We start from the raw sequence: 14,028 nt of genomic DNA on the forward strand, positions 1-14,028 counted from the left end.
TTCGTACCTAAGCCGTGAGTCGAACCCGATACCTTCAGTGGGGAGATCACTCACTGCGCTAGCCTACACAGAACAAGTGAGGTTACCGTGACGGACTGGTATTCTGTGGTTCGCGGATTCGAAACACACCACAGCTGGTCGGTAATATCGGCTGACTTAACCCCCAGAACTGTTTAATGAATGTGGGACAGTATTCAAAGTATAACACAGTTACAGTTTCTTGGAGGGATACTTGGTGTAAGATTTGGAAGATATAGAAAGTAGTCTCTCTTAGTTATCACACTGTTATCATCACCACGTGTAGTACATTTGCTTCCATTAGCTATCTACATTTTCTCGCGTAATATGGAATTAGGAACTTCTTCCGATTAATTTTAGTATTTCTCCACTTCATATCATTTACTTCCATTTGTTTCGAATCACAAGGCATGAATTTGCTACAAGAGCTGATCCAAATTTTGAATAATGTAATATAGATCACAGTAGTGGCATCTAGCGGCAGACATTGGAAGTACTTGCGGTCTAGCCCCGCAAGAGGTTCTAAATATAGCCGTCGCAAGATCTCTGCAGATAGAGCGCTGCTGGGGAAGTGGCAAAACTCGATTCTTGTTGCGCATGCGTGATTTATGGTTCAGGCAGCCAGTGTTTCCATCTCTTGCTTGCTGCGGAAAATGGGAAAGTAGCGTGCATTTAAAATGCCTGCTCAACTTGGTTCAACAATTTGTGGAATGCCCAAATCGGTCCTAACGGGTCGTTGGTCGAATGGTCTAGGTTCGAGTCCTCTTGTGGAATTGTTGAGTTTTAGTTGTGTAGCGTTGCTTTTCAGCCACGTTTGGCTAATCGCGACGATGAGGATGATATGATGAAATTGACGGACACAAAACGAACACCCATGTCCGGACCGGGATTTTAACCGGGACCCCTGGTGTTGTAGCGCTCTGTGCTAGCACTCCGCAAGTCATGTCCTGAGCATGGGTGAGTGTTCCTTCATCAATTTCATCCTCATCGTCGCGATTAGTCAAAAGTGGCAGAAAACGGCGTAAAGTAAGAAATTTTCTTACGTTACCTCTATTTTCTGCAACTTTTGACATATTAATTAACCTGACAGGTAGAAAGATATATCATAGTTCATATCAAATGTCTCTAAAATGAATGTTAATGCCACATAGAAAAACTAAATCTTTTAGTGTTAGACAGAAACTGATAAAGCGAGTGATCAATAGATTGTAGATATATTTACCGTTGAGCTGTTGCCTTCAAATCATTGGGTCCCGAGTTCGATCCCGATGGGAGATACATTGCATAGAACGTATTTTGGATTCCACTATAAATATAGGTCCATTCCCGATTAGCATGGACTTAAGACACAGAAACGCTGAACATAGAGCATTGTACCTTGTGTACGTTACCAGCACAGCTATTGCCTATCCTTAGTGGAGCGGGTAAATATTTATACACACTACCTTAATTCATTCTCACCCAATTGGTTGCCAAGTGCCTGGGATTGCTCATTGATGACTTCCATAAGAATGGTTCAGATTGATTGATTAATTTGGTTCATATTGCTTCGCAATTCTGACACTTTTGGCAAATCGCGAAGATGAAGATGAGGGATGATAATGATGAAGTTGATGAGAAGACACAAATAATATCCATTCCCAGACTGTGATTCGAACCTGGGACCTCTGGCATTAACGCAGTGTGCTAAAGAATAGTTTAGAGACAGATTAGATATAGAAGATTCACATGAATATTATAACATCACTTGGAACAGTTATGATATCTTACTGCTTAAGAGGTTAATTTTGCTTTACGTATTAAATTATTTGTGGTAAAATGTCCTGAGGAGATACAAGTGCAGAAAAGGGGATAGAAAAACACAGTATAATCGAACCAAGAAAAGATACCGCTTCCACCTCGCGAACTAAATTGGACATGGAGAGGAAGAAAGAGAAAGCGGAAGAAGAGAGAGAGAGAGAGAAACTCTCTCTCTCTCTCTCTCTCTCTCTCTCTCTCTCTCTCTCTCTCTCTCTTTTTCTCTCCCACTTACACCCACACCCACCCACGCACACAGGAAAAAGAGAAAGTGATGAAGGAGAGAGAAAGGGAAGGATTCCTCTTCTCCTTTCGCTTTCTCTTTCTCCCTGGCTCTTTCTTTTCTTCTTTCTTCTTTCACTGGGTGGTAGGGGAAGGACGCGGGAAGACTGGATGGTGGGTGACATTTCCTTTCTTTCTTCATTAGAGAGAGAGAGATAGGGAAGCGAGAGAGGGAGAGAGGGAGAGAGAAAGAAGTTCCTACCCCCCCCTAGTAAAGAGAGGGAGAGAGAGAGAGAGAGAGAGGGTGGTAGGGGAAGGACGCGGGAAGATGATGAGAGAAGAGGAGACGAGAAGAGGGGAGTGGAGAGTAGAGTAAAGGAGAGAAGAATGAAACGAAGAGGAGAAGACCCCCTCTTTCCTCTCTCCTCCCTCCTCGCTTCTCTCTCTCTCTCTCTCCTTTTCTTTCTCTCTCTCTCAAGTGAAGTGGAAAGGACAAGAGAGAAAGGGGAGAAGAGAAGGAAGAGAGAGAGAGGGGGGCAGGAGGGGGCTTCTTCTTCTTTTCTTCCCGCTGGGAGAGAGAGAGAGAGAGAGAGAGAGATAGAAAGTGGGGAGAGCGGACAGAGAGAGAGAGAGAGAGAGAGAGAGAGGGAGATCCCCGAAAAGAGAGAGGAAGAGAGAGAGAGAGAGAGAGAGAGAGAGAGAGAGGGAGATCCCCGAAAAGAGAGAGGAAGAGAGAGAGAGAGAGAGAGGGAAGTGTAGAGTATAAACACTTGGTACGATGTATTAATGCCGCACAATTTGGCAACACAGGGGCAGGTTTGCACGGTAAGCTGTTGATTGCATCAACAACGCTCCATTCGCTCTAGTAGGGATGAAAATTCGACAAAAGGGTTTTTCTCTATTTTGGGGCCTGAAAGAATTAGGGTATTTTACGCCGCTTTTCTGACACTTTTGGCTAATCGCGAAGATGATTGATTGCTTGATTTGGTGTTTTAAATCCACTTTATGCACAGTAAGGCTAATCCGGACTGGACCTACAGTTTAAAGTGGGATCCGAACCACTATGTGCCTCCACCGGGTATCGAACCCGGGACCCCTTGATTATAATCGCGAAGATGAGAATGATCAAATCCACCGGGATTCGAACCCGGGATCCATAGTGTCGTACTGCGTCGTGCTAACCACTCCATCATGGAGGTCGGCCTTACCGACATATCAGAATCATTAACAGTAATCACACATACTGTCATATGATTTTGCGAAGAATTGTTTTTATATGATTTTAATGATTGCCGCGGTAGCTCAGTCGTTAGGGCGTCTGACTACCATGCGAGAGACCCGGGTTCGATTCCTCGGCGGGAGAGAACCGGGATTATCCCCACCTGTTCAAACGGCTCCGGTGCCCACCCAGCGTAGTATAAAGTGGGTACCTGGAGGAAGGTGGCCAAGGGCGTGGTGCTGATCACATCACCCATACCTCCGGCCGTGATCAAGAAAATGTGAGGCCCTAACTCCACACCCCCTATACGCCTTCATGGCGTGGTGCAAAGCACAAGGTAGCACTTTACTTCTTTTTATGATTTTAATTAGCAAAATTAATTGAATAATAAGTTTGGAAGCCCTCGTGAATATACAGGGTGTCTCATAAGTAATAGCGCAAACTGACAAAGGTGAAAGTACACGATAATAGAAGCAAAAAAGTCTCAGTAAACATGGGTCTGCAAACGAGCCGTTTTCGAGATAATCGCGAATGTGTGATTACAAGCCGCCACTGACTTCATTGTTTGTAAACGTTGTCCTAGTTGGTAAAATGCTAATAATGTGTGTGTGAATGTGTGGGTACAAGCCGTCACTGATTGCATTTTGTAAACACCGAGTGCTTTACTCCTTGCGCGTTCCGAGGCTTGCTCTTTGTTTACAAAACAGAACATTTCCGAGAGATGGCGTTGTAATCAAACAGGATGGATACAATCCGTACACAGTCTAATCGTACTGTTGGAGTCACTTTTCTTACTGTATTATTACCATTTTACCAACTAGGACGACGTTTACAAACAATGAAGTCAGTGGCGGCTTGTAATCACACATTCGCGATTATCTCGTAAACGGCTCGTTTGCAGACCCATGTTTACTGAGACTTTTTTGCTTCTATTATCGTGTACGTTCACCTGTGTCAGTTTGCGCTATTACTTATGAGACACCCTGTATAATTATGTGTCATCCACATAGTCTTACAGGGGAGCTGACCTCCGTAGCTACAACGCCAGATGTCCAGGGTTCGAATCCAGGCCTTTGCATGGATGTTCTTTGCGACTGTCCATCAATTTCATAACCTCACGAAAGCGTCATCTTCACGGTTAGCCAAAAGTGGCAGAAAAGCGAAGTAAATATACCAAGTCAATCAATCTTAGAGGGGGGGGGGGGGTCGACGTATTATGCATTAGCAGGGGATGCCGGGAAATCGAAGGCAGTGGGATACACATATGTCACACACGACACGTTTCCTGAAAAATGTCAATTCACTCGATTCGTAGACGGTTTCAGATGGGGGGGGGGGGAGGCGGATAGGGGAACGTGACGTGTTTCGGACCGATATCAATCTACACGAGTGACAGCCCCTCTGCTTGGAATTCAGAGTGTATCTCTCCACGTTCCAGGAGTTTTATTCGTTTATGTCAATCGATACCTTCCCTCCACTTAAATCCAGAAATCTCCTTTCCATGGTAACATGATTTGGATGCCGTTGAATTGTTCTGACAATTGTTGACGAGAGATATCATCGAATGAATTTCTCATTCCTGCCACATTTAGAAAGAGCTTGACAAGAACCACGGCATTCCCGATGGTGTAGTGGTACTCTTGTAATCAAGAGGTCTAGGGTTCGATCCCGGTGTGGGCTCAATGAACATAAATTCGTGACCCACTTTAAACTGTAGGTTCAGTCCTCATCTTCTTACCTGAGCTTATAAAGTGGAGTTATACGTGGACGGAACAGCATTAGTTAGAGAATTGGTTAATTGTTAAAACTATCCTGCACATTTCTTGCCTATCTTTACGGGAGCGGGTAAAAGTTTATAGGTACTCCCTTGTTTCATTCCCACAGAACGGGTTGCCAAGTGCCTGGGCTTGTTCGTTGGTTGTGTCTTCCCTGAGCATGAGTCCTTCTCTAAAAGGTTTAACGTCGTCGCCTTGTAATCAAGGGGTCACGGGTTCGATACCAGGTGGAGGCACATACTGGATCGGATCCCACGTTAAACTGTACATCCAGTCCCGATTAGCCTTTCTGTGCATGAAATGGACTTTAAACACCAAATTGAAAAGATTTAGAGATAGTTTAGATATGAAATATATATATATATATATATATATATATATATATATATATATATATATATATATATATATATATATATAGCATTAGGTTATTACAACAGTTGCGATATCTCACATTCAAGGGGTTAATTGTACTTCAAATTTTACATTTCTGAGCATGAAAACAATTTTTCACCGCTTGGAAATACATTTCTCTGCGTGGAAATATATGTCTCCACTTGGAAATGCATGTATCCACTTGGAAGTATATTTTTCTCCACTTGGAAATATATTTTTCTCTTCATGGAAATATATTTTTTCTCCTAGTGGAAATACATTTCTCCGAGTGGAAAAACATTTTTCCGCTTGGAAATACATTTTTCCACTTGGAAATACATTTTTGCACTTGGAAACGTTCCTCCACTTGGAAACATATTTTCTCTACTTGGAAATACATTTTTCTCCACTTGGAAATACATTCTTCTCCACTTGGAAATATATTTTTCTTCACTTGGAAATATATTTTTCTTCACGTGGAAATATATTTATCTCCTCGTGGAAATATATTTTTCTCCTCGCGGAAATATATTTTTTTTTCCTGGAAATATATTTGTCTTCTCCTGGAAATATATTTTTCTCCGCGTAGAAATATATTTTTCTCCATGTGAAAATGTTTTTTTCCGCGTGGAAATATGTTTTTTCCCGCGTGGAAATAATTTCTTTCTCCACTTGGAAATAATATTTCCCCGCGTGGAAACATTTACTCAACCGTGTCGAGTGTGCAGTTTATTGCTGGAGTCGGTATAGTCTAAACAGTTCCGCAGGGGGGGGGGGTACTTCTCATTTTCTTTTTTTGTCACCAGAAACAGTTCGTTAAACATGTTTTGTAAACAAGAGGAAGCATATCCATTAGGGCAACATTCCGGTTTCCCTCCAAGGTCACTGAAGCCAGTAAATAATTTCACGAACAGGGATGCATTTATTGATTCCCGATGGGGAACAAGGAAGACGATGATCCCGTGTTAGCTCAGGGAACCGTCATCCCCTGGTGAATAATCCAGAGGATAAATTCAGGCGGGGGGAGGGGGAGTTTAAAACACACGGCTCGTTCAATTTCACGGTCGGAAGAACGTTATGATCTTTTCACAAGCTCCATAATTTTCCACAGTTACCCGTGGGTAGGAAGCTGTCATATGCAAACAGCACTTTGTGCTGTTCACCCCCCCCCCCACCCCCTCTGAAGACAAGACTTTCCTCTTCTCTTTCTGTTGTTCGAGGTCTCTTAATACATGCAGCGCAACTGTTGTACAAGGTTTAATTTTTTTTGTATATGTATACAGGGTGTTCACATATATTTGCGCCAAATTTTTGGAATTTGTTCTGTGCGCAGAAACATGTCAACGAAAGCGTCTTCCATTAGGGAAGAGTCCCCTTTCTTTTCCATACAGTGCATCCCTTGTAAAATGTTTCATATTTATATATAGAGGGTGTCCACAAATATTTGAGCAAAATTTTGGGAATTTGTTATGTGGACAGAGACATGTGTCTTCCATCAGGCAAATTTCCCCCTGCTTTTCCCTACAGTGCATCCGTTGCAAAAGGATTCATATTTTATATATACAGGGTGTTTCCAAAATGTTTCGCCGACATTTATGGAACATGCTTTACGGAGAGAGACAAGAAGGAACGATTATGTCAATATGTCCGCGAAAACGTGTCGTTTTAGAGTTACGGCCGTGTGAAACTGTAGTTGGCACCAGACATATATTGCGTTCATCACGATATAATGATTGTAGCTATTTCGGTTCAGATGAACACAAAGAAAGTCACGTAGAAAGAGGTTAATGAAGGCAAAGGATGGAATAAAAAAAAGTTTTACTAAACCGCTCTGGGGCTCACCCAGTCCCTCCTTTTCTATGTCATAGTATGTTGAGAGGAAGTGTCCTGACTATGCCATATAAAAATATGGTTATGCGCAAATACAGGTATTCAAATTACGTATATTTGATTACAATCCAATGACGTTAACCACAACCCTTGTCTGTTGTCCTCTTTAGCGCCGCATTGCCTACCTCTCGAGGCTAATCGCGAAGATATAGAGCCGGCTAAAGAGAAGACTCGAACCAGGAACTTTATGTAGCAGGTCCTGAGGATTGTCACGGTTTTACGAACAGGACGGGAGCATCAAGGTTAATTTTTCAGTACTGTAAACTGATCCATAAAGCAGATGTTATACAGGGTGGCTAAAAAAGGAACCGGAAGTACTATAATTTCGAATACATTTTTGGGGACACCCTATATAACAAATTGGTATAATGGAATATCCGAGTGAACAAAGAAAAATTTACACACAATTCTTGTTTACGTAGACCAACAACTCATGCACAAATGAACAAGAAGGAAAAGATATTAGCCATTATAAAACGCAGGGCGAAAGTGCCACTGGTTCATTTCCACCTCTCCGCCCAACAGACTTTTGCTTTATTGGCCCCATTTTTCACGAACTTTATGCTTCTTCCGTTAGTTACTTCGCATGCCGTCCGCAGTGGCGCTGCGGTCGCAGCGATAATTCTTTTCGTTATTACCACCAGGGTTCGTGCACGTACTCGGGAGGGGAATTCCCGCAGTGATGTATGCCATACGGGTCTCCCTTTTCACACCAACATTGAACACAAGATCCGCCGTACCTAGACGGAGGCAGACGGGGCAATGTCCTGACCTCTTCTATTTTAGTTTTCTTTCATTCTTATTGCAGCTTTATTTATACAATCTATTTTAATACATGCCTGTAAATAGCGAATGGCCTCGTTACATTACCTGTTCTAGGCTATACTTACTCAGACTTTATTGGCTGAAATTATGAAACGAGTTTTGTACAATTTTATGAAATATATTTTTCATGTTTATGAAAGCGTTTTTTTCTTAAATAATTTTAAGTTAACTCTGTACTTTTATTTAGATATTATTTCTGATTTATTGTGCTACTTATTTACACATACATATACGGTGATTTGCGGTCTCGAAGGCCAGAAAAGAATGGCATTCAGTGGCGGCAATTTGGTTCCAAAACTGGGGCTGGAAAGGTGACAAAACGAGGGGTCAAAGACAGTTTACTTTCCCTTGGTAGATAAGGTTTAGCATAGTACGGGGGTAAAAGTGGCAAAAAGTGGGGGGCAACTGCCCCCTAATCGCCACCAACTGATTTTGTTCCAGTCGTAGACGGCACTCCTTGCTGTCAACATACACCCTTCGCTCGCATTTCAGGGAGAGGCAGGGAATCGGAGACACATTCCTTTGAGGCTTCGCCGTGCTTGGCCTTGTTGAGGGTGCCACCTGTTTCGATAAAAGACTCGAAACGAAAAATTTGGCTACGCAGAATACCACGAGAATTTCCCCTCACCACGGCGAAAGGACCAAGCCGATTGGTTGAGACGTTCATGTGACCCTCCCTGTCTTTCGACGGAAGAGACAAAAATAGAATTTTGAAGTTTGTGCTTTCGCCGAACAGGCATTGGAATAAAAAAAGGTATAGAGTTCGATTCGGTCTAAGGAATCATGAAGCAGTAAAGAGTTCGGTCTTGTCGATGGAATCATCCAGCGGTAGAATCATTAACTTCAAAGAGTTCGGTCTGCTCGAAGGAATCATCCAGCAGTAGAATCATTAACCGCGAAGAGTTCGGTCTGCTCGAAGGAATCATCCGGCAATAGAATCATTAACCTCAAAGAGTTCGGTCTGCTCGAAGGGATAATCTGGGGGTAGAATCATTAACCGGAAAGAGTTCGGTCTGCTCGAAGGAATCATCCAGCAGTAGAATCATTAACCGAAAAGAGTTCGGTCTTCTCGAAGGAATCATCCAGCAGTAGAATCATTAACCGAAAAGAGTTCGGTCTGGTCGAGGGAATCATCCAGCAATAGAATTATTAACCGAAAAGAGTTCGGCCTGGTCGAAGTAATCATACAGCGGTAGAATCATTAACTTCAAAAAGTTCGGCCTGGTCGAAGGGATAATCCAGCATTACAATCATTAACCGAAAAGAGTTCGGTCTGCTCGAAGGAATCATATGGATATGGAACCAGTAACCGCAGAGCTCGATTATGGAGAAGGAAGGAGGTAACCAAATGAATAACGAACCGATTCATTGAACGATTCTTTCGAACAGGTCCTTTAATGAATCGATTCTTCAGGAAGAATAGTTTAGTCCCGTCATTTCTTTCCTCTCCTGACTTCTTTTCAGCGGTGATTCCGAGAGGAAAAGGGAAGAAAAAACAGTTCTTGAAAATAAAAGAAATGAAAATAAGCCCATAAAGGAAAAGGAAAGGAGCTATCCTCGAAAGAATAGAAGTCTTCCAGAATTCTCATCGCTCCAGTGGTTTCTAACAACACGGAACCCGTTCACCACCGCAAGGAAATCAGAACTCTTGCTTCTCCCGTTGCTTTCGGGAGTAGAAGCTTTTGTTGGAGAATAATATTTCACCCCTGGCTGTGAGATGTTAAAGATCAAAGCGCGCGAAACTTTTCGCGCAAAAGAGGATTTTGCGGAACGTCGGCAAACTTCAAAAGAGAAAAGAAATTCCCTTCATCTAGAATGAAAAAGGGGTGGGAACTCGCCAATTGTTGGGTGAGGTTTCTTAAAAAATCACTTTATGTCATTCCCACAACCGTTTTCGTGGAAGAAATTTTCTATTCTTTACACCCCCCCCCCTTCCCGTATTGGTTTCTGAACTATCGGCAAGAAAAATGCAAAAGGTATTACGAATGTTGTAAGTTCTCAAGGAAGTAAATAATTTTTAGTGCACATACGAGGGTTGGTCAATAATTCGAGTGTGGAGGAACGTATATTCTCTTTAATATGTTGCCATGTTATGCATTGGTTTCTAAATTATCGGTAAGAAATATGCAAAAGGTATTACGAATCTTGTTCTCAAGGATGTAGATAATCTAGGTGCATATACGAGGGTTGGACAATAAGTTAAGCACGGTCGAATTTTTTGTCAGGTTCCATATTAGTTTCTGAGTTAACGGTGAGAAGATTACAAAAGGAAAGGTGAATCTTGATTTTGATTTATTTTACTTCCCTTTGCTGCCTGTTTTGGCTAATCGCGAAGATCAGAATGAATGATTGTATGACGAAATTGATGAATGGATACTCACAAAGGACGCCCATGCTCATACAGGAATTCGAACCCGGGACACCTGGCGTTGTAGCACGTTGTGCTAACCACTCCGGCACAGAGGTCGGCGAAAGGCGAATCTTGTAAGTTCTCAAGGAAGTAAATAATTTTATTACATATACGAGGGTTGGTCAATAAGTCGAGCGTGCAACGTTGCCGACAATCATCGCAGAATACAATCTGAAAAGGTATACTTAGTAAAGAGCATTACTTTCCTCATATTCTTACACCTTATGTATGTATCTTTGTTATTTTCAATGTTAATCTAACAGTAAATGGTAATAAATGAATACAATTATCATTGAATTAAAAATATATATTTTCTCTCAGTTTCTTGTGTTATTATGGCGTGGGTGAGACAGAAAGAGAGGAGGGAGAGAAAGAGATTAGTGGGAGAGAGTGTAAGAGATGAGTGTGAGAGAGAAAGAGGAGGGAGAGAGAGAATGAAAGAGAGGAAAGAGAAAGAGAGGAGTGAGAGAGAGATAAAGAGGAGGGAGAGAATGAAGGAGAGGGGGATGAGAGAGAAAGAGGGAAGGGGAAGGGAGGGATAAAATGAGAGTGAAAAAGAGGGGGATGAGAAGAAGGGGGAAGGGGAAGGGAGGGAGAAAATGAGAGTGAAAGAGAGGGGGATGAGAAGAGGGAAGGGGAAGGGAGGGAGAAAATTAGAGTGAAAGATAGGGGGATGAGAAGAAGGGGGAAGGGGGAGGGAGGGAGAAAATTAGAGTGAAGGAGAGGGGGATGAGAAGAAGAGGGAAGGGGGAGGGAGAAAATGAGAGTGAAAGAGAGGGGGATGAGAAGAGGGAAGGGGAAGGGAGGGAGAAAATTAGAGTGAAAGATAGGGGGATGAGAAGAAGGGGGAAGGGGGAGGGAGGGAGAAAATTAGAGTGAAGGAGAGGGGGATGAGAAGAAGAGGGAAGGGGGAGGGAGAAAATGAGAGTGCAGGAGAGGGGGATGAGAAGAAGAGGGAAAAGGAAGGGAGGGAGAAAATGAGAGTGAAAGAGAGGGGGATGAGAAGAAGGGGGAAGGGGAAGGGAGGGAGAAAATGAGAGTGAAGGAGAGGGGGATCAGAAGAAGGGGGAAGGGGAAGGGAGGGAGAAAATGAGAGTGCAGGAGAGGGGGATCAGAAGAAGGGGAATGGAGGGAGAAAATGAGAATGAAAGAAAGGGGGATGAGAAGAAGGGGGAAGGGGAAGGGAGGGAGAAAATGAGAGTGAAGGAGTGGGGGATCAGAAGAAGGGGGAAGGGGGAGGGAGGGAGAAAATGAGAGTGAAAGAGATGGGGATGAGAGGAAGGGAGGAAGGGGGAGAGAGGGAGAAAATGAGAGTGAAAGAGATGGGGATGAGAAGAAGAGGGAAGGGGGAGGGAGAAAATGAGAGTGAAAGAGAGGGGGATGAGAGGAAGGGGGAAGGGGAGGGAGGGAGAAAATGAAAGTGAAAGAGTGGAGGATGAGAGGAAGGGGGAAAGGGAGGGAACGAGGGAGAAAATGAGAGGAGGAAGAAAGTGAAAGAGAATAGGGAGAGAGAGGAAGAGGGAGAGAGAGAGAGAAAGAAAGAGAGAGAGAGAGAGACCTTCAGAGACGTCTGAAACAACTTTAATCATTTGATGAACACTATGACTATGGAGGTTTACAGCTAAAATAAAGTTAATCCCCCCTACAGACAGAAGCTTATTAATACACCCAGCAATACACACAAGTGATACATTGTAATGATGCACACAGCACACATAGAATAAGTTACGAAAAAAACAAAGAAAATTAACAAAAAAAATAAAATAAACTATTCTGAAAAAGAGCAAACACCCAGTTCGAATTGAGAATAACTTGTGCAAGAGAAGCAATTCAAGTCAGGTCTACGGCTAAGGCACACAATAAATCCACACGGCATGCTGAATCACACACGGCAGTCCAGTCTTACCGAGGAACATTCCATTGACTCGTCTCTCCACTTGCACAAGACTCGAACCCAAGCGAATTGCTCCTGGACGGAGCCCTGACGAGATAACCAATAAGATAACAGATAAAACACTGTGCATGGATTAAAAGAAAGACGTACATGTGAAGACAAACTCACACAGAAGACAGAGAACATGTGCAGACAGGTATCTAGAAATATATTTCTTGGGGGGGGAGGGGGGAATGGGGGGGGGTCCGAACCAATGTCTCAGAAATTATTAAATTGAAATAAGTACATAATTATGTTAATTTAAAATAATGTTAATTAAAACATGCTTAATTAATCTCTATATATTATAAAAATGGATGTATGTGTGTATGTTTGTTACAGCATAACTTTCGAACGCCTGCAGCGATTTCAACCAAACTTGGAACACGTATCACTTGCAATATGGAAAGAAATACTCTGGGGGTAAGACACCCCTGGCACCCCGAGGGGTAGAAGTGGGAGGGGTTGGCATGCAAAAGTAATCGAAAATGACCAACATTAGTGTCGAATCCATAGTTTTTGTAGTCGCTAAGCTAATTGGTGACACTCACGATGACCAAACTTGGTACACATATGACTTACAATTATGGAAAGAAATACTGTGGGGGTAAGACATCCCTGGCACCCCTAGGGGTAGGGTGGGAAGGGGTGACGTAAAAATAATCGAAAGCGACCAATATTAGTGTGGAATTCATAGTTTTCGGGGTCGATAAGATGAATAGGGACACTCCCAATGCCGTTCAATTTGAAGACACCCCTGGGGTTGGTGGTGGGAAGGGGGTGACATGTAAATGGACTGATATTAGAGTGGAAAACATAGTTTTTGGGGTCGATAAGATGAATAGGGACACTCCCAATGCCGTTCAACTCCAAGACACCCCTGGCACCCCTAGGAGTGAGGGTGGGAAGGGGTGACATTTAAAACGACCAATATTAGTGTGGAATCCATAGTTTTCGGGGTCGCTAAGATGAATAGTGTCACTCCCAATGCCGCTCAGGTTATTTATTCTTGCTCTTGGAGGTGGAACTAAAAATTGCTGTTCATAAATTGTTGTCAAATTTATATTATAGTGAATTTGTAAAAGATATTACTTTATAATTTGTATACTGTACTTATACTTTTATATACCTGTAAATAAAATTAGTTACATTTTACACTATAGTTACAATTCATTATTTTCCTGTCTAATAGAAGATTGGGATATATAAATACCCGAGCAACGCCGGGTAATCAGCTAGTATTATTAATAATTAATATTGTATTGTTATTATTAGATGTATAGGTAAAAATACGGTATAAGAATATAGACACGTATTCATTATTCAGCCCACGTATTGTTAAGATCGCCAAAATTTGTATAAAAACAACTGCCCTGGCAAGAAATTTAATGTCGAATGGATAAAGAATCACATATTCATTACATATAAAGAAAGAATGTTAGATCCAGTTTACGAAAAGTAAATTTCCTGATTAATATTTTATTCATATTATTATAAGTATTAATTTGCATAAATCCTCTTTGGTACTGTCATTCAAAGCCGTATGATCAATAAATGAATTCCA

At 42.2% G+C, this 14,028-nt stretch overlaps 1 protein-coding gene across 1 annotated transcript in view; it reads right to left on the bottom strand.

The window, feature by feature from the left end:
- The window catches only part of Hk (potassium voltage-gated channel subfamily A regulatory beta subunit hyperkinetic), a 419,600-nt gene that overhangs the window by 258,791 nt on the left and 146,781 nt on the right, over positions 1–14,028 (bottom strand). The window contains exon 2 of the mRNA XM_083132479.1: positions 12,438–12,512. Coding sequence (XP_082988605.1) covers positions 12,438–12,512 — 75 coding nt within the window. The remainder of the gene's footprint in view (positions 1–12,437; positions 12,513–14,028) is intronic.

Source organism: Lepisma saccharinum, chromosome 12 (genome assembly GCF_977018435.1).
Source record: "Lepisma saccharinum chromosome 12, izLepSacc3.1, whole genome shotgun sequence".
In the NCBI taxonomy this organism is placed as follows: domain Eukaryota; kingdom Metazoa; phylum Arthropoda; class Insecta; order Zygentoma; family Lepismatidae; genus Lepisma; species Lepisma saccharinum.